The sequence below is a fragment of the Sciurus vulgaris genome (genome assembly GCF_902686455.1).
Source record: "Sciurus vulgaris genome assembly, chromosome: 7".
NCBI lineage: Eukaryota > Metazoa > Chordata > Mammalia > Rodentia > Sciuridae > Sciurus > Sciurus vulgaris.
In genome coordinates, this window is record NC_136467.1 from 70767252 (window position 1) to 70794241 (window position 26990).

Here is a 26990-nt window from a genome sequence, read left to right on the forward strand (position 1 = left end):
TGCTATTTTAAAAAGTTGTTTCCGAATATTAATACTGAAAGTATAGAGAATACCTTTAAACCTTGTAATTTGAACGTATATTATAGAATACTATATGCAATTGTAAATGAAATACAGAGGAAATATAAAGAAAACTGAAAAGTGAGATAATCAGTTGATTTTGGCTCTGTGATCTTAACTCTGTCCTGTAGAAACATTTCTGTTGTATTGTTATGTGAAAACCAATCATAAAATGAACAATTATCAATATGGTTTTCAGTTAATGGACTTTGATTTTTTGTGATAAATCCCAAATGAATACACATGCAGATTTTTACTCTTAGAGGTTTTTCACCAAGAATACAAGCACGTTGGCATTTTTCCAAACGGCAAAAGGAAATAATCTAAAGAATAAGAGGTCATGTAAAGTTTCTTTTACATGGTTCTAGAGTGACACAGTCAACCCAAAATTATAAACAATTAGAGGATCCAGAGAAATTGTAATTGTTGCATCATTATGATGGGCTCTCCGGAGCATCGAATAGGCAGTTCATCAGCTCAAAGCAGTATCCTGCATGCCACCTGCTTCTATTCAGTTGTAGAAATCTGTGGGTTACAAATACCTTAGGAGCTAGTTGCAAAGGTTTCTCAAACTCATGTGCTGCCATGTTGTTGCATGTTATGTTTCTATCAGCAGCAAAACAATGAATGAAATAAAAACAAATCAGTCTTTAAAATCATTTTCTACTGCTTAGTGTTTCTTCATTCTCAAATACTTACCCTTTTCTTTTTGTTACTATATGAAAAAAAAATCTTATAGTTCATGTGTATTTATTTGTTAAAATATTTTTAGATTATTTATTTAACTTTTGGCATGGGGAAAAACATGACTGTCAGAGGTAATATTTTTGTATATTTCATTTCCTAAATTTGACTTATAATTAGGGCATACGCTTGGACTTGTATAATGTCAAGATATTGTTAGTTAATATTAAAATAATAAATTAATATAAATAATTAAATAGTGATCCCACCTCTATCTCATTTTATTTGAATATCAATTAAATCAGCATGTGTTATATTTTTTCACAAGTGTCTATATTATATAGGAAATTAATTAATGCTTTCCATTATACAACTGTAAAGGACAAGAAGGTAGACATCTTTAATGTTGACTTTTTTCCCATTTTAAAGTACATTTTACTGGACTTTTATTTTGTCTTCCTCCAGAAACATGATGGGCAATTTACCGTCATTCAGTTAGTAGGAATGCTGAGAGGAATTGCTGCTGGAATGAGATATTTGGCTGATATGGGATATGTTCACAGGGACCTTGCAGCTCGCAATATTCTTGTCAACAGCAATCTTGTTTGTAAAGTGTCAGATTTTGGCCTGTCCCGGGTAATAGAGGACGATCCGGAAGCTGTCTATACAACTACTGTAAGGAAAAGTCTATCCCTGTGCTTTTTCATATTTGTAAGATTTTCTTAATATGAAAACAGTATTTTCTTCAAAACTAACAATAAGAAAGAGACAAATTGACCTCTCAGCTTTTTATGGTATCTTATTTTTTTGTTGTTGTTTTAGAAAAACTATCGTTGTTATTACAGTCTACATATAAGCTTAGAAGGGAAGTAATAAGAGATAACACTGCTTAACTTCTGTCTGGATGTTTCTGTAAATAGAGTACAATTGCTGTGTATGGTGGCACATGCCTACTATCCCAGTAACTCGGAAGGCTGAGACAGGTGAGATCAAGGCAAGCATCAGCAACTTAGCCAAATCCTGTCTCAAACTTGAAACGCAAAATAAAAAGGTCTGGGGATATAACTCATTGATAAAACACCTGGGTTTAATCCACACACACACACATATATACATATGTATGTACATATGTACATATACGTAATTACATAGAGCAATGTCTAGTTACTAGCTCATAATTGAAGCAAAATTTTAATAATATATTCATTTAAAATAAAGATTTCAAAAGAATCTTAACTATGCTAACTCATAAGTTTTGTGATATTAGAAAAAGGTAAATAGCTGGGCACGGTGGTGCACATCTATAATCCCAGCAGTTTAGGAGGCTGAGGCAAGAGGATAACGAGTTCAAAGCCTCAGCCTCAGCAAATTAGCAGGGCTCTAAGCAACTCTGTGAGACCCTGTCTCTAAAATAAAGTACAAAAAAAGAACTGGGTGTTTGGCTTATTGGTTAAGTTCCCTGGGTTCAGTCTCCAGTATCAAAAAAGAAAGAAAGAAAAAAAGGAAAGAAAGGAAAATATGTGAGGGTTTATATAAATACCCCATATTTCACTTCATTTTACTAGTAATGCTACTAATTTGTCATCGTCTTTTCATTAAACTCTTTTCCCAGAGACCACATGGACCATTAAGTACAGTTGCCTTAAAAATGAAAACTTGTAATGAGATCCTGATATATAAAGATTAGTGACTTTAAATACAAATAGATTCAAAATAGTTCAAACTGCCGCTGCTGAATATCTAACCAATATATAAATGTTTAACAGTAGCTTTTGGCATGACCATAAATGATTTATAAGTTATTATACATATTTAAAATGTCAACTTATTTTCATAACAGGGTGGAAAAATTCCAGTAAGGTGGACAGCACCTGAAGCCATCCAGTACCGGAAGTTCACATCAGCCAGTGATGTCTGGAGTTATGGAATAGTCATGTGGGAAGTTATGTCTTATGGAGAACGACCTTACTGGGACATGTCAAATCAAGATGTAGGTGTTACATTATATAAACAAACAAAACCACTTAGTACGTTAATAGTCATTATTATTGGAACACATAGGTAATGACTGATTAAGAACTTTTTACAGAATTGTAAAAATATGGTTACTTAGTTTTCCACAAATATTACCACAATAATTACCATTTAGTGGTTCTGTGAATTTTGGTTTTTGTTGTTAAGAATTCCACTGTTTCTTTTATTTCAATTCCATGGGCTTAATAGAACTATAAAGCATACTTCTTCCTTAACAAAGGTAGTAATGCTGTGCTTGCGGAGCTATAGTGGAACAGCCACATAAGTAAAAATTGTTTGAGGAGAGGAAGGGAAGCAAGGCTGCATTTCATTTTGTCTTTGAAGCTTATCATTGGGTTTCCCTTAATGTTCTGAAAAAAAAATCTTTTAAAGTTATTATACACTTGTTCAATTAATAGTTTCATGATGTAATGTAGATTTTATGATCGATAATGGTGTTTCATAGTGACATTTTAGAATGTCATCATGATGACAACCTGGGAAATTTCTTTTAAAAAAATGTGACTTATTCAGTGTGGATACCCTGTTACCAAGAGGGCATGCTAACACATAAAACATGCAGTTATCCTTTGAGAAAAGACATTGATGACCACCCATTGGGCATACATGTCACACCAAGAGATCATTTATAATTTTTAAAATGACATAGCGTAAGTACAAATAAATATTTGGTTTTCTTAGGTCATACTTTCTAAAATTGTCATTTTTGTAGGCCAAGAACATTAAAATATTAGCAGAGTCATACGGTTCAACATATTGAAAATGTGAGCAATTTTAGAGAAATATAGAGCAAATATAAAAATCTAAGAATGTTCCTGGATTGAGCTGAAAATCTGGTGAAGGCTTTGTTTATGGATGATAAGAGAAATTTCTGAGGGAACATATTGAGAAGTCCAGAATCAAAGGTTTAAGGAGGTATATGGAGACCAACCAAATGTATTCACTTTCCTATAACAAAGATGCAGTTCCCTGGTGGAAATTAAAAAGATGATGTCTGAGTAGATTGATGAAAGGTTTCTTTGAAGGAGTTTGGGATTGATACAAGACAAGTTCTTGAAGACTAGTAAAAAACAAGAAGCACTTAAAGGGAAATGGCATTGCCATTTAGAAAAAGAACGATTAGCAATTTGGAGTTGATAATTCTTAAGGGATCATAAATATGAACAGCAATCAAGCTAAGTACAGCTAAAATTATTTTTCAAAAAGAAATCATTAAAATATTATATTAAATTGATATCATTTTTATATTTTAGAATTGCTCCTATCAATTTATTATGGTTCTTAAAACTTATTTTTAGACAGCTAAAGTAAGGTTGTCCCTGGGTTGTTGGTAAGTTGAATTTTTGTGGGGTTTCATCTAAATTTCTGCATTATGTGAAAGTTTATGCCTCAGAGTAGGAAGGTTTTAAATTAGTTAAACCTTTTGGTATTTTGAATTGAGTAATGACATGAAGCTTTTTCTTGTTATGTTTTGTTTTGTTTTTATTTTTTTATTTCAAAGATAAAAGTCTAAATAATGAGTCCACTTGGCAGAAGCAAAGTTGTTAATATTTGACAGGTCTCAGTGTCAAAGATATCATAGACTGTCAAAATGTGGGCAAACAAATCCTTGGGGTAGAGAAAGAGAAATATTTACATTCCCCAGACACTCCATAGAGTTTCATTTCTTTTGACACCTTCCTTCTATACGAGATTCAAACATAAAAGGACTGACAGGAATATGAGATGTCTTAAATCCAAGGTTCACTTAACTTCTGAAAACAATGGAAGCAGTTAAGGAGGAAGAAGTAAATATCTCTAATTTTAATTTTTTAAATTCCCCGAGTATTATTTCCTTGAAAATGAACATAACTATAGAATTTTTATACCAATATTTAATATATATTTTATTGGCTAAATGAAATTGTAGTGAAGTTTAGTTCTGTCCTATTTAGCACCATCCTTTTTTTCTCTTTTATTTTGAAGGTCTGAATTATATTTGGACACAGGTTTGTTTAGTAGTAAGAGATTACCTACATGGTTCATTTTATATAGTGAAATTGATATTAATATTCTTCTTATTGAATAATATCCATTACATCATATTTACATTGTTAAAGTACTTTTTGAACAGATGTATGTTAATTTTCAATATACAAATGGATAAAAAATGGACAATTCAAATTAATTTCTGGGATAAAATTTTCTAGATAATGTTTTTTTTTACTTGGAGTCTCTGGTAAGAATTCATTGAGAGACTGAAGAGATCTGTGAACTCCATGGTACGTGTTGGAAAAACCTGCTTATGTGAATATACTGTACTTTGGTGGGAGGAGGGAAAGTTTGCCAGAGTCAGATTTTCAGATATATTCTGGGAGGAGGGGGAGATATATATATATATAATGTATGTGTATATATATATATATATATATATACATATTAGCCTAATATATGTACATATACACAAACATACATATACATCAGCCTAGAAGAATTTATTGAATGAACAAATTTACTTTGCAGTGTTAAAATTTAGTAGCTAGGTATTTGTCAAGGATTCTAAAGAACCCTCCAATTTGCTTTGCATTTTGAAAGATTTTTCATAAGTCACCGTGAAAACCAGAAACAAACTGATTGTTATATTTCTAAGTCCACAGGCTGAACACTGAGTAAAATGAGGTTTCTGTAATCACAATGGAGAAATAGGAAAAGAGTGGTATAGAAGTGAGTCAGAGAGTTATCATAGGCAACCCAGGACAGACCAGTGAATGCATGACCAGACCCACATCCAAACAGATTATCACCTGATTAACACCTGAATGAGCCCTCATTTTTATTTCCACATACCTATAACTTTCTTGAGTTTTAACTGCAATGGAAGGAGTTGAATTTAGATATTTGCCAATAAATTTAAGTAGTTCAGCTTTCCAAATAAATTTCAAACTTTTATCCTTTAGAAAAATCTGCAGATAGTTTAGCTCTTTCCATTAATGCCTTTCAAAAAGAATGCTTTATGTATGTAAATATGTTCAAACACAATAAATATTGGGAAATTGATAATACTCCTTGGGCTATGATAGCAGCTTTTAATTGAATTAATGTGGATTAGTCCAAATAACATTTTTACTTTGATCTTTAGAAGTTTTGAAATTACATAGATTTTCTTTTGTTTACAGTATACAATGTTTTATTTTTCTTAAAGATAAAATAATTAATTGTTAATTTTATTGGTAGGTAGTCATTAGGATCAAAAATTTAAGCTTCCATAAATATATGCAACATAAAGATTATTACTTGAAGAAATCCATTAAAATTCACTTAAGACCTTTGAAAATATAATGAACTTGTTACTAAATTTATTCTTAGCTAAACTGTGAGCTCTGAATTTTTCCTTTTAAAAATAATTAATGGAGCCAGGTGTGATAGTACATACCTTTAATCCCAGCAATTTGGGAGTCCGAGGTTGGAGGGTCAGAAGTTTCAGGCTAGTCTCAGAAACTTAGCAAGGCCCTAAGCAATATAGGGCCTTGTCTAAAAATAAAAAATTAAAAGTACTGGTGATTTAGCTCAGTGAGAACGTGCCCCTGGGTTTAATCCCCAGGACCATACACACACACACACACACACACACACACACACACACACACCAATTATAATTGATTTATGACTTTATATTTTCTATATTATAATGGAAACAAAATGTGATTTTTGGGTAAAACTCTGACTAACACCATAAGTGGAGTCCAACATATTTTAATTGAAGAAAATGTGGGTGGTGTATTATTGTGAGGTTAATGAAATGAAAATGAGCATTGAACAGAGGACAGAAGCCAATCACAAAATATCCCATTTTGAGTTATTACAAGCCCATTGTCATGGGGTCTCTCCATCCTCTATTTTTGTCTTAATTATAAGGGTCATACTGTGATAATATGGAAACACTTCTCAGCAAGTAACTTTTGATTTATTTTTAAGTATTTGTTGACAGTATGTGCCAAAGGAGTGAGCCCTGTTGTGTCCCAGAGGTCTTTTTAGAAAATGCCACTTGTACTTATCATTTCCCATTCCTCTGGGAACTATCTAGATATAGAATTGTTCATGAATATTTTTATTTCACTTTTATTAGAACAGTAAAAGCAAATCTGAAGATATATCCAAGGGGTTTCTGGTAATTTCACAAAAAGATGTTTTAAATGAATTCAGTGAATAATCACATAATCCTTCAAGTGGAGATTTTACCATTTTACCTGCATGCTTTGTTTCCCAGAATATTGTAGAAAGTTAGGTTTTCTTTTCCTAATTGGAAATAAAGAGCAGTTCATAACCACATGGGCTCTATTCAACCAGTGTACATCAAATTCTGTCTCCTTCACTAGCAGCTATATGATATTGGCCCTTTTATTTCCTTGTGCCACAGATTCTTTCTAGAATCATTATAATAATCACACTTATCTAACAAGGCTTTTTTAAAGATCAAATGAGATAATTCCAGTTTAAAACCATACCAAGCACCTAATAAGTATTCCATAAATATTTATTCAGATTATTAGTTGTGTCTTTAACAGATCAGTTGTTCTTCTGGTAGACTAACCAAATAAAAACTGCCTGACATCCAAGTCCAGTTTGTGACCCTGTTGGCCAATTTGTCCTCAAAGGGTACACCTTGGATTATGCCAAACTATTTTAAAAGTCAGTGGAGAGTCCCAGCAAGAATCTTTAGTGCTCTTCTGGTTGGGGACATGATCGTCAATGGGAGCTTTAGGATCCCAAATTCCAGGATATCACTTTCAGTTTTATATTCTTCTACTGTCCTTTGAAAATTTGTATCACACTCTGTCACTGAACATAGCTAGAACTATTGTTTTGTGCTAAGTTCATTGTTGTTTCTCTACTATAACAATAAGCTGTCTCAAATTTCTATAAAGAAATTGTACACCTCTAGAGGTTAATTAAATCTTTCATCCCTATAAGAGTCATCTGCTAGTACTATACTTTTCATTCATTGGCCCCAAAATAAGAATGAACTGTGTGCAAAGCCCTCAAGAATTCTAAATGTTATCACAAAAGCTTGAAACCCTGTAGAAGTGTCTTTAGTAGGACCATGAAAAAATATTTCATTTTACATTTGAAAGATTATTTGGAGGGAAAGATCATTCCATGTGCATTATTTCTTTAAGGACACCTGAAGAAACTATAAGCAGAGAAAAAGATTGGGAGGTGGTGGAAAATAATGAGCATTAAAATGAGGTTCTGCAAATCAGAAAGATACTACGTATGCTCAAATACAAGCAAACTCAAATAAAAAGAAAGTCAGTCTTTTTCTAATGGAAAAAAAAAAATTCCCCAATTGCTTGTTATGTGGTCATTTTGAATACATAAAATTTTACAAGTTATTATTTTATTTGTTGATGACTTGAACCACTATTTAAATCATTTAACCCAGCTTTCTAAACATACATTATATTTACTTTCATCTAAATTGTTTGATATATAGCAGTTTTGAACCCAAGTACACTATTGTTAGAGGAATATTATACAAAACCATATGAAGTCCTTTGCATGTAGAGCAGACTCTTAAAATATAGTTCCTCCTATACTTATATATTTGTGATCTTTTCAGAGTTATCATTTGTGTGTATTTGCTTGTGGAATAAATAGTTTTATACAGGGCATTTGAAAGGAATATTTACAGTGATAGTCAACATTTGTAATTATGGGATCATAAATGGGAATTTTTAAAATTCTATCATATGAACTTCATTAGCCCTCAGTATCATGGCTAGTTAGTTCAGGTCACTTAAAGTTAAGGTAAATTCTCCATAATTATTGTTTAAATAAAATTCCTTACACCTATAATTTTAGATTTTGTGAAGACAACTATAGGACACTGACTACATCCCTCTTCAGGCAATGAAAAATATTTTCCTCATATTAAGCATATATTATATTTAGGAAGTAAGAAACATCAGAAAGTGTTAACTAATTGGCTATGCATGTAAGGGAAAGAAAGTTCTCAGCTCTTTAGAGTGACTGGGAGTACTGATAATTGAAATAGGAAAAGATTGAAGAGAAGGTGATAAATTCAATTTTAAATTTGGAGTGACAGAGACCCTTGAAAAATCCAGATGTACTTGTCTTTTAAATCAATGGAAATATAGCCTGGTCACCAGGAGAGAGTTTGGGCTAAGATGTTATAACTAGAATACTTTTTAAAGATTACAATCTGTAAAGGTATATCTACTTATCTTCTATACTTTATCAATTTGCACAGGGATATTTCTTAAATTCAAATAGAAATTTACCTTTCTTCACATATATACAAGATTTTCTCCAGAAATGATTAAAACCAGCTATATTACTCATTAAATCCTACAGTTTTTTTTTTTTTTTTTTACATTTTAATGTGCTATTATTGAATGTAAACATACATTTCATGGATCTGTTTCCCTAAATATATTAATGTCATTAACATTTTTTAAAACCAGATTTTTGTCTACTTTTGACCTTATTTTCTTCAAAAACTCAAAGCAACATATTATTTTGAGAAGGTAATTTTTCCTACGTTTCTATTGCTATTGTATCATTATCAATAGTTATTTCCCCAGAATAATATTTTACTCTTTTATAAGCCCTTGTTATTTGTGTTATCTTCTTATTGTGTTCTTTCCTCAGTTTTCATTAAACTCTTTCCCCAGCCACGCACCCTCCTCTGTGCTGATTTCCATGTGTTGGTGTGAGGCTGCTGACCTTGGAGTTAGGAAGAGATGCCATCCCCTCTCATGAACCAGTGCAAACTATCTCCAGCACATCATTGTCTGACACTAGGCTTCATATTTTTAAAAAAGAATAGGGTGCTTGATAATATTTTCTGCCATAGTAATTCACATATTTTGATATTATTTTTAAAAGTATTTGAACTCATCAAAAAGTGAATCTTTTGGGCTCACATTTGGGTAACTCAGAATTTCCTTTTCCAGCTTGCAGAACTTTTTATTTATAGGAAAATACATACATTCACAACTTTATACAAGTAAAATAGTTCCATAACATGTTCCCTTTTGAAAACCTCTGGGATGACATTAAAAATATTTCCATCTCTTGCACCCTGGGTGAACTTAATTGCTGCTCCCTATTGCCGAATTAAATAGGAAATGTCATCATATCCTTCCCTTCACAGACTCCTTAATAACAGGCTTAATGTTCATGCATGTTTTGGAAAAAACGAAGTCAGTCTTTTTCAAAGCAATGTGCCTCACTCTTCTAGGGATAAATCATTTTGCCTACCAAACAACTTGTTTGATTATAATTGAACCTCAGTCAGTAATATATTTAATGTCCTTTTCACTATTAGGTTATAAAAGCAATAGAAGAAGGTTATCGCCTACCAGCACCCATGGACTGCCCAGCTGGTCTTCACCAGCTAATGCTGGATTGTTGGCAGAAGGAGCGTGCAGAAAGGCCAAAGTTTGAGCAGATAGTTGGAATTCTAGACAAAATGATTCGAAACCCAAATAGTCTGAAAACACCACTGGGAACTTGTAGTAGGTAAGAATACCTAAGAAAATGAATCTGTATGAAATTCAAATATTCAAATAAGCTATTTTTCTCCTCAGCCCTACCCCAATAGCAGATTGACTTTTCCATTGACATGTAAATACATATTAAATGTCTTTCTTAGAAAACTATCTTTATGAAAAAATGGCATTTCATATTTTTAGGCCCAGTATTATAATTTTCTTTCTTTATTTCTTTTGCCTAATTTTTAGTTATACGCATATTGCTTATTTTATTATCTTGCTTTCAGTTATTTAATAAAATGGTTCTGTGAAGTTAAAATTGATAAAAGTAATTTGATAGATTATTTAAGAGGTATTCCCATTAAAAAGAGTCAATTCATTTGGTTGGCTTGCTGCATTGTGACACTTATTAGCAGTTGCTCAGCTTCTGCTGCCAGGTAAACCTGATGTTTTGGTCTGTACTGTAGGAAGCTGAGCACCTGTGGAGGGAGGCACTGGAGCTCCCAAGGTGGTCACAGGGTGCACCTGTGCAGCAGATGCATCGTAGTTTTGATGGCACCCTTGTGGCTGGAGCAAGTTTAAACAACCAAATTTGCTTCCTTACTGCTGGTTACATTTGAAGAAGCAAATGAACATTTACTGACTAATTCCAAATACTGCAAGCTATACTTTTGTTTTTTGTGTTTTTGGTACTGAGGATGGAACCCAGAGGTGTTTTATCACTGAGCCATATCCCCAGCCCTTTTTATTTTTTCTTTTGAGACTGGGTCTCACAGAGTTGTTTAGGGCCGCGCTAAGTTGCTGATGCTGACCTCAAACTTGTGATCCTTCTGCCTCATCTTCCCAAGTTCCTGATATTACAGGTGTGTACTGCCACACCCACCATAAGCTGTATTTTTAAGAACATAGGAAAGACACATCATCCAGTAAAATTTAAATTCAAGAATTTATACTTACTGGGTAACCTATATGTTTTAGGTTTTTATTATCACATCTGGTTATTATTATATACATCAATTAAAATGCTAATTTTATTCCTTCTTCTCTTATTCTTGTATAGGTTAAGTCATTCTTTTCTTTGGTAGTTCATGAGAATATTTGTTTTTGTTTTTTCTTATCAAGGCCAATAAGCCCTCTTCTGGATCAAAACACTCCTGACTTCACTACCTTTTGTTCAGTTGGAGAATGGCTACAAGCTATTAAGATGGAAAGATACAAAGATAACTTCACAGCAGCTGGTTACAACTCTCTTGAATCAGTGGCCAGGATGACTATTGAGTAAGTTCAAAATCCTTTTTAAAACTGTATTTAAGAATTGATTAGATACAAACCACACTTTCAACTTTAGGTTACCTTCTTTATATGAAACACAAAATCAAGGGGGAAAAAAAACCTTCATTAAAGACACTTAATATATAAATAGGTCTTTATCTTTTTAACCCTTGCTGTAACCATTTTATTAAGTTGATAGTTACATATTCATTTTACAAATGATGAAGGTACGACTAAGACGATTTAAATATTTACTTAAATGACAACTATTTTGGCTCCATACCCAGTGTTCTTATACACCACCCAGTGAGACTTCCTTTTTCATTGACCACTTAATCATTTAGATTTCCATTTAGATTTCTTGTATCATGTTTGTATCAGACATTTAAAAATTCAAAATTTCATGCCCAATACCAATACATTAGAATGTATAAGATGATTATTTACTGAAAAGGTCAAAGGAAGCCTAATTAACTATCCTTGAGATTTTGAACTTTTTTTTAAAACGTTAGATTGATTCACTATTTTTCAACTAAAAAAATGACCTAACAAAACAGCTTTTAAACTTGCTATGAACTTGAAGTTAAAAGAACTAAGTGTTCACTTCATTATATGATCTTAGAAAATCTATTTACTCTTTCTGAATCTTGGTTTCCCTAAGTTTTACAGGTGATGCAGTTGCTCTTTATCAATATGTTTGAAAATGAGAAACAATGATCAAAATTCTATTCATGAGATCCTGTTTCAGTACTGCCTTGAGAAGGGTTGCAGATTCTCAGATTAGAAAATGACCAGCAATCAAATATTCTTTCTGATGTATGTCAGGAAATGGCACGGACATGAATTTAAGAATGTGCACATGATTTTGCTCCATTTTCTTCTAACCACCGTATGGCTAGACTTGACATGCGCCTTTGCATCCATAAAGTAATCAATGTCTCTGAAAAACTATGTTCCTGCTTTGAATACTTAAGTATTCAAAGCCCCTGGTTTGAATACTTCAGTATTATACTATTGCAATATTTTAACTGTCCATAGATACCTAAACTTAACCTTTCCGACTATTGAGAAAGACAAAAGTACATAAATAGTTAACTTATTTTAAATCTAAGGTGTTATACAGTGGTAGTATTTAAGTGATAGTATTGCAGTATGTTTTTAAATATTTTCTAACATATAATCAAATAACTGAAGTAAACATACAGCCAATAAATATGCTCAGAACTAACCACAGGATAATTCACCTACTTGTAAAATATTGTGTGGCAAATGATGCTTCCTCATATTTAAACTGGGTCTCAGAAATGTATCCATTTATACTACATCTTATTTTTTCCAACTAAAAATTTCAAACTCAATTATGTTAGAAAGTATAATATTTCAAATAACATTTCCTAACTGTATACATTAATAATAATTTTTAAAATTTTAATAATTTCTCATATAAAATTTCACATCTGTTCAAAAATAGCTCCCATGACAAATTGAGACCCTGAGTTAGCTAGGTTTTTACTAAGGAGAATGTTGATGCAGATTACCAATGTGCTCCACTTCAGGTATATGATCATAATACCCCACAGCAGTAAGTTAAGATCTGTTAGCCTAAGACAATTATATTATTTAAATAATTGATTACAGTTTAGAACCTTATAAGCTCTTTGCAAGGTACATGATAAAAAATGTATTTGTCTCTTTCAGGGATGTGATGAGTTTAGGGATCACACTGGTTGGTCATCAAAAGAAAATCATGAGCAGCATTCAGACTATGAGAGCACAAATGCTACATTTACATGGAACTGGCATTCAAGTGTGATAAGTAGTTCTCCCTATGTGGGAGTTTACAGACTGCAAGAGAACAGTACTGGCCTTCAGTATATGCATAGAATGCTGCTAGAAGACAATTGATGGACTGGGTCCTTCCTACAGTGAAGAGAAGATTTAAGAAGCACCTATAGACTTGAACTCCTAAGTGCCACCAGAATATATAAAAAGGGAATTTAGGATCCACCACTGGTGGCCAGGAAAACAGCAGTGACAATAAACAAAGTACTACCTGAAAAACATCCAAACACCTTGAGCTCTCTAACCTCCTTTTTATCTTATAGACTTTTTAAAATGTACATAAAGAATTTAAGAAAGAATATATTTGTCAAATAAAATCATGATCTTATTGTTAAAATCAACGAAATATTTTCCTTAAATATGTGATTTCAGACTTATTCCTTTTTAAAATCATTTGTGTTTATTCTTCACAAGGACTTTGTTTTAGAAAGTTGTTTATAGCTCTGGATCTTTTTAGTGTGAAATCTATGACACATTACTACACTGGGTACCTTTGAAAGAATCTCAAATTAAAAAGAAAAAACATAGCATGATTGAAGTTATATCTTTGTCACAACATTGGTATCCTTTATGTGCCATTTTATTATGTTTAATCAGTACTGTTTTGATATTATTTGCTGATTGGCAGGTAGTCCAGAAAAATGCAAGTTGCCAAGAGCTCTGATATTTTTTAAAAGAAGTTTTTTTGTAAAAATCAGACAACACACTAACTTTTCAATGAAAAAAAGCAATAATGATCCATAAGTACTATAAGGCACTTTTAACAGATTGTTTATAGAGTGATTTTACTAGACAGAATTTAATAAAAATAACTCAAATTTTAGGTTTATGTCTATATAAAACAAAAGATGAGGCACTTCATCTAAAGAAGGTTGGTGAAGCCAAGTCTCTGAAAGCAAGAACTATCCAGTGTTATCTAAAATTTAATCTGAGCACATCAAGATTTTTTCAATCTTGTGACATTAGGAAATTTAGGAGAAGTAGTCGACGTCTATTTTATATTCTTTTCTGTTGAATGCAGTCCAAACATGAAAGGAAAGAATTAAGTTTTATATTAGAACTCTGAAGCATGATAAAGGGGGCAGTTCACAATTTTCACTGTTAAAAATAAATTTGCTGCATAGAATATCACCACTGCAAGTAAAAAAACAAAACAAAAAGTATTTTATTTGTGAACACTGATGCAAGAAATGTGTTAAATGAAAGAACTCTTTTTACCCAAGAAGGAAGAGGTGAAGGATCTGGCTTAAAAGAAAAAAAAAAAAAAACAAAAAAAAACTTTATTTATTAAACCATATTATTTGATTACTGTGTTAGAATTTCATAAGCAATAATTAAATGTGTCTTTATAGATATTTCAGGAATGTATACATATTGTGAGTAATGTGAGTAATGCTTTCAAAAGTTATGAAAATCATGAACTACCCCAGAATTGAACTGTTGTACTTCCAAAGAAAATTGGGCTGTTTATAATGATTTTAATAGAGAAAGATCCCAGGGATCGGTCATGATTGGTCTTGTTTGATAATGTGGACCTCCACAAACAAACAAATAACAGAAACAAAATCTGTAAATGTTCCTTTGTAAAACTTGTAAATTTTATTTATACTGTCTTGTTTTGTACACACATTTCTCTGTAGTGGGCTCTGAATACATTGAAAATGCACTATATTTTTCTATTTTACTTGCAGAGCATCACAAAAGAACAGGTATTTTCAGTGCTACATAATGTGTTTTCCCACATTTAGGACCAAAGATGGCTATAGAAAAACTCAAATGGATTGCTTCCCAAACCCCTCCCCACCCTTTTTTTTTTTTTTTTCTTTTAGGTCACTGTACAGTGTTATTTGATATTTTAATTTATTTTTTAATTGACTAGAAAAATCATTTTAATTTCACTAAAATGTTTTTTGTCCCTAAGGAAAAGTAATCTGTAAAAATAATTTTAATTAGCATAATACAGTCACCTAGATACTTCCATTTGTAATCTTTGTAATAGACTGTAAATATATTTTTGGAACTATAACACAATGTGCTTGAGGGTTATTTTTCAGTGTCTGCAGTGTATACAAGTGTTTATACTAAGTACAGCACTTTACAATTCTAATCAGTAGCATTGGCCTTTGTGAGAATGAGTGAGAGTTTGAGTGAGTGTTCTTAATTCCGTTTGGATTCTAGACTCACTAATAATGAAGTTCTTTTCTTGTTCATAGCTTAAGGTGCTTATTTTTTCTATTAAAATTAAATTAACAAAAAGCCATTCTAGAAATAGAAGACATAGTATGGTACACGCAAATGGTGTCTTTCCTGCTTTTTTCTAGCACTAGATTTATAGTTGAGTAGTCTTTCTTGAGTAGAAGGGCAGAATAAAAGTTTTTTTGAGTTTTTTTTCAAAAATAACTTTTTTCTTCAGCAATATACCTCATCTGCCTTAAATTTTTTACAGCTCTTTACAGGGAAAGGGGAGAAGGGATGGGAAAGACACACAGCACAATAGGAAGTGTATGATTACATCACTCTCTCTCGTTTGTAGGTTTCTTTTCCCAGTTGACATTATGATTTTGAAGTACATGTATGTGAAACAAATATTAGGAGAAAAAGAATTAACATTGTAATGCTGATTGTAATACTCTCTTCCAGAAAGAGACGAAATGGTATAATGATAAGAATGTACAACTTGCACCTTGAAGTCTTTTTTGATAAATTAGTGCTCAGGGGAGGAAAAGTAAAGAAAGCAAACGTCAAAAATAGAATTCCAAAATTATAAAAATGCAAAAGGAAATGGCCTCCTTGCTTTAATAGAGCCACCTTTTATAGAACACTGTTTTCACACTTGGTCTGTGTTTTGCATTCAGTACTGAAATAAAAGTAACTTTTATTACATCTGAATCTAAGGTTTTCTCAGCAATTGATCTGGGCCTTGTTTACTAAAACTGGTGGTTTATGCTTGTCAGAGCACTATTAGTTGAATCATATTGTATACTTATGTAATCTACATTAGCTAGTACTATTTAGGACTATATTTTAATTGCTCCTCTTATCCGTGTTTTTAAGACAATTAAAATGGTGTAATTCACCTCTCTTTTTTATTTAGGTAATGCTGATATTCTCCCTTTTGTTTCCTGAGTAGCCTAGAACTGTGCTACTCACTGATGTGCATGTTCAAATAAATTACTAATGTGTATTTTTTTGCTATATGTGGAGAAATCATGGGGAACTCGGGGCGAGATGTGCTTTTTGTTGGTTGAATTTGTCCCTCCTTGCCTAAGAATTACTACAGGGGTCATCCTTTTATAAGGACAAACTGCTTTTGAACAGTGTCTTCAATGTATCAAGCACAAATAACTCTTTCTTCAACACGAATCATAAGTCTCTTTTTACCAGCTTAAAATAATAAACGAGTCTATTAGACAATGTAAAGAAAATCCTGTCTCCAATCATTGGTGGATTTCTTTATGTCCCTTATACATTCTTTATTACCTTACACAATATCATGAGAAGAGTTTTGTAGAAATATCTGCAGTTTCCCATTCATAATATGAATAAAAATTAGTCCCTTGCTTCCTCTCATTCCCTTGTACAATGACTTGATTACAGTTAATTATTACAGAATAGCAAGATCATGTCTTAAAGAGTCATACTATTGAACATTTTTAGCTAAAACCTTTTTTTATTTATTCCTGAAACTACTACTATCAAGAATATTTTCATGAGAAAGGAAGTATTTTATCTCTGGACCCTGAGTACTGTTTCAAACATTTGATGTAATAGAGCAACCTGGAGAGTTTTTGCACTAAGGACATTTGATGATGCAAGCGTGGAAAAAGTGATAAATCTGATTGTATGACTCAAGAGCTTAACACTGATGCTGAGCTATCATTTCAACTTGCACTTGAAGAAAACTAAGCACTCTCTAGAGTATCTCCATCAAAACCCTACAAATTCTTAACCCATATCAAACATGTTTCAAAAATGGTAATGGTAGTCAAAAGTCAGATGTGGTGCTATGACATTTGTGATGCTAATATTCAGGTTAGAATGAACAAGTCACATTATCTCTCCCTGAATCCCCTATGTTGGAGATCAAAGTAGAAATACACTCTACCACAGAGCTACATTCCCAATCCTGGAGCATTTGGAATCAAGGCCTACTCCTGCTTATCCATGATATAAATGGTAATGAATTTCTTGGAGGTCAAAAATGCAAGGCACGGATGAAGAAGAGAAAATACGCAACATGTAATAACCCTTTTTTTTTATTTCACATGGTGATAATTTTATCATTTAGAACAGTGAGGGCTATGCCTGAAAAAATTAAATAATCTCTTAAAATACTAGTTTCATAAATGGTACAAAAATATACTATCCTCTTTTCCTTCAAAATTGCAAAGCCATTGTATAAAAATATACCAGTTCTATTACTAAGTAAAAATTATGTTTTAATATTTATGGTAATCATCTAACAATTTTTGTTAAAACACTTATCTCTTCCTTTTATGATTTTTGTAAATCATTAGCTATAATGAAATCTCAGTATCAATTTTGAAGAAAGTTATTGAAAGGCAGACACAGGAATCAAATTGGTGATCAAATTCCCAAATGCAAAAATCACAGCTACCAATATTAACAGATGATAAAAGACAATGCTTGGTGCCTAGCAAATTTTCAAGGTGTCCTAAAGGAAACAATATCCTCTTGGCCTTGTGTCAATGTCCATGCAGTGTCCTTTGGCTAGCTGCTCTCACTAATGTCTAATGCATTTCAACATAGCTTGAAGATTATGGGCAGGAGAATAAAATATTTTAATAAGAACACTTCTGTGAGTCTCATTAGAGTTAAGTGCTGCAAGGGTTTTTTTTTTTTTTTTTTTTTTTTTTTCCCCAAGTTCAGTGATTAGATGTAATTAAATCTGTAATTAAACAATAAAAGACCTCTTCTGATTGACCTTGAGGTTCAAATAAATATAATTAATTGATCCAATTTAATTATTTAATTGGGACTATTGCAAAGTTTGGTAAGAACAATAAGTAAAGCTAGTCAAGTTTTTTTGTAGGTAGGTAACAATAGAAGGAATTCCTGAGGTATGGAAATATAGTAGGGGTTCTTAAATTTGACAATTTGGTAAAATAAAATATGTGTTGTCTATTATAAGAGTTCATGATTAGCAAATGAAACTCCATCACACATGACCTGTACTTGTTTTTTATTACTTCAAACGTCCCTCTTTGTACTACTGAAGATTATTTTTGTTTCCCTTTTAAAACTCACAGTCTGTAATTAGATATATTTACAGATTTTGCACGTAAATGAAGTAAGTACAGTATACTTTCCAATGTGTGATTAATCATAGTTCTTTCTTGAGGAAGAAACAGGCACATTGTTTTAAAGTAATGTTGGTTCTTGTTTAGCAAAGGGCAAACATGCTATTCAAGTCTCACTACATAACCAAAACTAAATAAAATGATTAGACAAAATAGAGAAAAAAAAGTGGAGAAAATTAAGCTACTTATGCAGAATTCGTGTTTGTACAAATCCTGTGCTTTTAAAAATATTTCAGAATTTGCCAAATCGATACAAACAAGTCAAGAACACTTATAAAATGTGAAATGAATTTGAATACACTTATTACAATAATACCATAGACTCCAGAGCAAATTGCAACCGAATGTTCTAAGTTTAACCTGATATTCCTCTGTCAATATGTAGAGATATGCACTGTTTACATTAAATACCAGACTGAGATGAGGCCAGAATGTACTCTTCCCAAATGAAAGAAATACCTTCCTTCCGTTCTGACATTTGCAGGAGTGTATTCAGGATCTGCTGTGGTAGAGATCTGTTGGCCAGGCCTCATAGTAATTCCATGTTTTCACTTAGATCCTTAACAGATGCACACTGTGCTACACATGTATTCACTGGAACTCAGTTTAATAGAAAAAACGATACTACAAACAGACATGCTTAGCTTCACCTGAGAAATAAATATGGGTTAATGCATGAATTACTACATCTATTTCAGTAACTTCCCTCATAATAAAGAAATACCTGTTTAGTAAGGTTTGATGTAGAACCAGTAGAACAAGTTGCAATGAAATCTCTTCTGACCTACTGACAAAACCAGCAAAGACCAAACAATATTATCCTTAAAATTTTGTAGAGAAGCAAATAATACTGTACATAAAAGACAGATGAACTTCAGGAATTCTTGAAAGTCATATAGGCGAAACAGCATGACAGAAGAGGTACTGAAAAGCTATTTGCAATTTTGACCAAAAAAAAGTTTGTGGTGGAAATGAAGGACTCAAGGTCTGGCAACAGTGTCTGGATGTAAATTGAGTTCTCTATTTCTGAATCATAGCAACAGAATATACTTCTACATTGCAAACTTTTGCTGTCCCATTCCACAGTTCCTTACACTCTTCTAAATAGAAGCTATCCTCCTCTTCAACACATAATTATTTGCTCCGTTTCTTCACTGAGGTAAGGAGCCAGAGTTAATTCTCTTCTCTGTGCTTTGCTTACACTGCTGGTGTTGTGATTATCCTACCATGTTCTCTTAGATTATTGGTGTGTTTCTCTCTTCCACCAGATCAAATGCTCTCAGAGGGCAGAAGCCAAATGCAATTCTTTGTTTTATGTCCTTGGGGACTGAGCAGTTTCTGGCACTCAGTAGACACTCTATAAATATTTTAAAATCCTTGAAGTGTAAATTAATTCAAATTGTCTTTTTTTTTTTTTTTTTTTAAGATAGTGACAATCAGGTGCTCTGAAGGATGAATGGGGTGCAGAGAAGGTGGTAGTCAAACAGGTGTTGAGGGAGAAAACTAATTTCAGATCATGGATGGATGCTTCTATGATAGGCAGGGGCAGCAGGGATGCCCTGAGGGATTGAGAAGAGCAAGGAGATGTGGAAGGTGGAAGGAGCTGATTAGTAAACAACACCAGGGTGTAGCAAATAGCAATATCTTTCATTTGTTGAAAAGGAATGGGAGGTTTTACTGGTTGTAAATATCTGTGTAAGATTAAAGAATTTGAAAGCAAGAGGAAGAAATTGGACTTGTTGAGAGAAGTATTGAAAGGTTATTTACCATCTCTGATTCCATGAGACAAAGACATGGGGAGAATAATTTTTAAGGAATCGAAATAGGCAGCAGTACATAAATGTGATTTTGACTATTTAAAAATTTGTTCTAGGGGCTAGGGCATGGCTCAGTGGCCAAGAACTTGCCTAGCACATATGAGGCACTGGGTTCGATCCTTAGCACCACCCAACAAATAAAATAAAGGCATTCTGTCCGTCTACAACTACAAAAAAATTATTTTAAATTCTATCCAAAGAAAGAATTTTTTTTTTTTCTTTCCTGATGAAAAGTACTCTCATTTCAGTTCTTAAACTCAAGGCATGTTAAAAATTTGATATTTAAGTAAAAGTATGATACAGGAGAATTTTGTGAGTCAGTCTAAGTGGACTTACCATTTATATCATGACGAAGCAACATCAGCTGGTGGGTGACTGCAGAAGGTTTGAGTGAATGAATAACAGACCATGTGGGATTCATTCCTATTGCTATTGCTACATATGGCACACAGCGAAAATGGTACCTGGAAAACAGGTGAAAATAGTACCTACCTTAAGGATTGTTAAATTTGTAAATTGATATTCAGGATGTACTTATCACAATATTAAGTGCTCAGATAGATGTTAGCTTTCATTATTTTTTAAGAAATGTTTTCATATGCATTTCTTCTGATTGATTTTATAAACAGTGGTGAACACACAAGAATTCTGAATCAATAATTCACCTATAAATTAAGCTTAAAATATAAATTATATGTTTTGTTGTTTGTGGGACTGGAGATTTGACTCAGTGATAAAATGCTTGCTTAGCATATGTGAGGCACTGGGTTAGATACCAGCACCACCACAAAAAAAATAGAAAAAGAAAAAGAAAAAGAAAAAAAAAAGAAAAGAAAAGAAAAAAAGTTTTTGTCCCAAACTTCATTCTTATCTTTCACTTAACTTTTTGTTTGTTTTTTAAATAACCATTAATCATATCACTCTGATAAGTACCAAAAGAATCAAAGAATCAAACTTCACTCATCTAGCTTAGCAACTACTAAATTCCTCAGATTTTAGTTCTTCCTTATCTCTGGAATCTTCCACCATTCTCTTCCACTGCCTTTAGTTATGTTTTCAACATCTCTCACCTAGACTAATGTAACATCTTCCAATTCTGTCTCTCTACCTCTGTTTTTATATATGACTTTCTGAACAATTTCTTTAACACACATACAATCAAGCTATTCCCAGCTTAAAGGACTGCAATGACTTTTCATTCACCAGAGAATCTCACTCAATATGTAACAGAGCATCTACCATTGAGACCTTGCCTACATGGGATATTCACCCCTTCTCCCCTTTTTTCCATATTCATGCTGGATTGAATTACTTTCATCTCCTCCAGTATACAAAGTCCTTTCATACTCCCTTGCATTATGAATTCTCTCTTGGGGGAGTAAACAAATGTATCTTATTCCATGCCCCTTCCTATCTACAAAGTCCAACTCAGTGAAAAAACTGGGGATGGCTATGTTTATATCTCAAAACAGGACCAATGTGATTATATTTAAATTGATTCTTTTATTAGGAATATTGTACTGAACAGAAAAGGAAAACACACAGTTTTTCTTCAATTTATAACTGATTCCACAATGTTATTTTTCTTCTCTTTCTGCATTAATGACTTGAAGAGGTTTCTGGAAACTATAAGGCAAAAATATTGTTTTGTTAACATGTAATTTACATTACAGCATGAAATTGTATCTATAAGTTAATATGCTTGTTCATATTTTCTTTCATCAAAATATGTTTTAAATTTTATCCTTCACTGCTGTTTATTAAAGCAGTATTTAACTGCTTTAACAACATTATTCTGTCATCTTGTTAAGAAATTAGGAAACGGTCTTTCTATTCTATCATATACTAGTTTATACAGTTTTCTTTATCTGTCAATTATTTTGCCTGCATAGATGGGGCAACATAGAGATTTTTCCAACTCATATTTGTGTTCTAAATCCTGTTCTTGCACTTTGCACCTTGCAGACTCCTAATGAGAATATGTTGAGTGATTGAAATTCACTGAATAATCTAAGCCAGGGACTCTCATCCTCTAGCAGTAGACACTAATTTAGTATGTAAAGACTCCTCTCCAGAACTGAGCCTTTTAATCACCCATCCTGCTGAAGTGTATGTATCTCTTTCCAGTGTAAAAGATTCCCATATGCTGCATTATGCCATTCCTCAATTATCCCTTGTCTTCAAAGACCTGAGAGATGCTCATCTGTAACTCCAGACTACAATATCACAATGATCAACATACGTCAGAGGAATACATAATCTGAATGACCTCAGCAATCAATGTTCACAAGATAATTTTTAATTGGTGATCACATTCAATTAAATGCCCATAAACTTTTTGATTATGAAAAGATATATAACTTTATAATTATAAAATATCATTCTTACTATTAAAAATATGATTCTTGCTATAATGTGTTTATATTTCTTCCTATTTTTTCCTATAATCACACTAAATATGTATTCTCTTAACCACATGGCTATTTCTCTCATTTAGCAAGACATCTGATGGCCTTAACAATAAGACATTATCACACCCAATATTTAGTCTCTTTTCTTGCATTTCACATTATTAAAATACACACCTATGTGCTTTTTTAATTTATTTATTTATGCACTATGTTAAATAGGCTAAATATATGCTGTTGTAATTCTCTATCTTTGTTCTCTGATCCCAAACCAGCAGCACACCCTGCTATCTGCCACAGTAGTGTTTTGGGGGAAGAAAACCAGGTTTACATCTACTGAATTTACACAGTATGCTAATGTAAACAATATCTGCTTCTAGAGACATGCCTTTAATGATGATTTTGCCATCACTTAGGAATGAATATAACGTGTATTTCTTATTTTTATGTAAATATTGAACTTCCTCTTAAAGTAAAACAAAGTTTCTCTCTACATGAGTTATGACCAGAGAGTTATTATAAGAAAATTTCATTTTCATATACTCACCCAGAATTGTAAATAGTCTGATAAACAGTACTGCAGACAGTACATACATAATCAATAATTTTACTGAATGAATAATTACATAACTGCCTTTGATGTTAAATACTATATTTTAAGCACAAAAATGCAATACAATCTTTCATTAGGTGTCTCAATTTTGACTTAAGTTTTAACTATGATCATGATCATATATGAATTCATATAATTTTACATTCAAAGAAGAATCTTCACACAGAGAGGATAAGAACCACACAGAAAAGGAAGAAGTTAAAAGCTCTCAGAAGTACACCCATTTGTCCTGATTCTAACATTTAATGATTCCTTGACATTTGCAGACCAATTTAACTCCAGGAAACTCAACTTCCTTGTCCATCAGATTGAATATACCTGCTCTTGCTTTTTTTTTTTTTTTTTTTTTTTTCCTATAGTAGCTTTATAAAGAATATGTAAAATTAAACTGATGAGCTTTAAATAATAGAAAGCAAATGTAAAATACCATGATGATTTTATCTCTTTGTAAAGATGTTATCTTCTTGACAATTGACTTTTCATTTGTTTCAGTTCATCCTCATCAATTCTAATCCAAGTATACAGGAAAAGATACTGACTCTTTCTTCTTTATTATTATGCTATATTTATTGATGTTTAGGTTGACATTTCCTAACTTTGTTATGACTTTTCAAGCTTCTTGACATGAATGCTACATGGTTCAAGAATTGCCCTGTACCCTCTGCTTTCCTTTCACTTCAGTGACTTCCAGTCAAGCACAGGCTCAAGTTCAAGATTTTTCTTTTTTAGTTACTAAAGCTTCCAGTGATCTTGCAATATATAACTTGCAAGGTCTCTTAAACCCATAAACTATAAATCATGTCCTCTACTTTCCAAACTAGATACCATTTATCTGCTCGTATAGCCCACCTGGAGTTCCTTGGCCATCATGAATTCTGTGTGTTGGCCCCTAGGTTACAGTAGGTGGGTGTTATTTAGCACTTGTGGAAGCTGCATGAATTTAACAACTGTAACTTCTGCATGAATAAATTATGTTTGCTTGTTTGGTAGTGCTCCAGGGTATAGTAAATTTTGATTTCTGTATTTTAATCTTATTTATATGCATATCTAATTATACTTGTTTATTTAGCACTGTGTGGAGAGTGTTAGGTAAGGTTATTATCGATGGTTTGCTCATCTTAAAATGTCAGCCATAGGACTAGAGCAGAACACTTAAAGTAGAAACAACATGACTGAGGTTGGGTCAATATTGCTTTTAGGCTCTGTGTAATTTTAGAGATTTATAACTTTGATGTAAATATTCACATCTGACTCAAGGATGGCAGGCTTTCTCTGACCCTTCTTATCAGGTTTTAGATTATTTAAGAATCATATAAGATGACTGGCATTTTCAAGACTTTTGTTTTATTGTTTATTCTTTGGGTTTTCAAGTGGCTCACTCCATTTAAAAAAACAGAGCTCACTTCCAGTTTTTTGGTCATAATATAATGCAGGCAGGTAGAAATATGTATGCATATGTATAAATAATAATGCTTTAAAACTACTTAAAAATTTCTAGGCCTGAATAAATTTATAAATGCTATTGAGATGAAGGCACTATATTTCAAAACATTATTGAAATAAACTCTGACTCACCTGGTAGTTTCTCCATCATTGATTATAAAATTATAACTGCTATCATGTATAGATCCAAAAAGTCTTATATATGGTATATTGTGCTTGATTTTCATTTTGCTATTTTGTATAATTTCAGGCTATGTGCCAGAAATTCTGGTTTCCAAACCTCACTTTTGCTTAACAGGTTAGTAGCCTTTCTTTTCAATTTAATTTCACAAAATCTGGTGGGGAAAAGTGAGGGTAGTCCCTGTTTTCATTTCAGGTAGGTGTGTGTATGAAATTGCTACCTTCATGGGAATCCAAGATATGACAATTACGTTTGAGCAAATTAAGCACCTACAAATATTTGAGTTTGGCTGGAAGAAAAAGTTAATAATGCTTCTGAAGAAGGAAGAAAATATTCGTCTCTGACTTCAAATTGCATTTCTACCAATTACCAGTAGTGGGTCCATGGACTGCTCACACAATAACATTTTTCCTCTTTTACCTTGTTTATAAAATGGGAATGACAAATCCTACCTGTTTTATAAGGTTACTATTAAAGCTAAATATCGTATTGCACCACACAGTTCTCCCAGATTTTATGTCTTTTTTTTTTTTCAAAATAGTGGTATGTAACCATTATGTTAAACTTTAAAAACAAATTGAGCCAGTATTACTGAAAAATCATTTATCGCTAAACTATCTTTGGTGCAAAATTAGGATTCATGGAATATTCGTGAATAGATGTTAAAATTGAATAGTTCAAATTCTCTTATATAATTTCTTTGAGACCGGTTAGAGAACATTTTTCCAGTTATTGATTTGTTCATTAAAATCAAAATATTACACTTGAGAAAATTTACAACAGTGTTTCAAAGTATAAACTTAGAAAATTTAATCTTTATTTCTGAAGATTCTGCATCGCTATCACTGGTTCATATCTGACACACCTTCCTAATGCAACTCATACAAGATGTGTTTACTGTGGTACTGCAATCTCACCCAGCCAGGCAAGGCAGCTTTCTGAAATGCGTTCCTGATGCGTGTGCACTGAGGATTCCAGGCTCTGGGCTCACAGTGCTGGAGTACATATGCACATCCATGTGCCACTGGTGAGTATGTTGAAGCAGAGGGAAGAATAGTATTATACCGTGTGAAGATCACGGATGAAAGGTTATAATCAGTTTTCAGACTGAAAATATAAGGTACGACGATTATGTGGTGGCGATGATTACTTAGCAAAATAACATAAGTTAACATAAATAAATCTCTTCTTAGAAGAGTACCTGGCTATTGCTACTTTTTTTGTTGTTGCGGGGTCGGGGCAGGGGTGCCGGGGATTTAACTTGGACCCTCGGACACTGAGCAACACCCACAGCTCTATTTTGTATTTTATTTAGAGACAGGGTCCCCTGAGTTGCTTGGCGCCTTGCTTTTGCTGTGGTTGACTTTGAACTCAAGAACCTCTTGTATCAGCCTCCTGAGCACCTGGGATTACAGGTATTGCTACTTTTTAATCATTAAGCTCTGTAACTAAAGACTCCTCAATATTTGTAAATTAAAAGGGGAGGAATCTATCTGAGGATGAAATGGTTCATTTTAAGCATTCAAAAAGATACTCTGACAGCAACTTAAAAATGAAACATTTTTCTAGGCCTCTGATTATGGGAGAACAAATGATAGCAAATGTAGAGAACCCAGAAAACTTTTAGAGAACTAATAAAAGAAGACAGCTGAGTATCTGAATACAGCAGATTTACAGAGCTCAGCATAGGTTCCAGAGAGAGGAGAGAAAAACCTGTTTAGGCAGTGCCTAAGGGCACAGACATAAACTGGATTTCTCAAATTCTCTTCTAATCAGATGCAGATAAGATAACTGCACAGATAATGCAGTGATGTATACT

General features: G+C 32.6%; 1 protein-coding gene across 4 annotated transcripts in view; it reads left to right on the plus strand.

The window, feature by feature from the left end:
• The window catches only part of EPHA7 (EPH receptor A7), a 165759-nt gene extending 148957 nt beyond the window's left edge, over nucleotides 1–16802 (plus strand). For all 4 annotated transcript variants that reach the window (XM_079148377.1, XM_079148379.1, XM_079148376.1 and 1 more), the window contains exons 13-17: nucleotides 1210–1419; nucleotides 2585–2734; nucleotides 10109–10302; nucleotides 11397–11552; nucleotides 13245–16802. In XM_079148377.1, coding sequence (XP_079004503.1) covers nucleotides 1210–1419; nucleotides 2585–2734; nucleotides 10109–10302; nucleotides 11397–11552; nucleotides 13245–13359 — 825 coding nt within the window. In that variant the 3' untranslated portion in view covers nucleotides 13360–16802. The remainder of the gene's footprint in view (nucleotides 1–1209; nucleotides 1420–2584; nucleotides 2735–10108; nucleotides 10303–11396; nucleotides 11553–13244) is intronic.
• Nucleotides 16803–26990: the final 10188 nt, after the last annotated feature.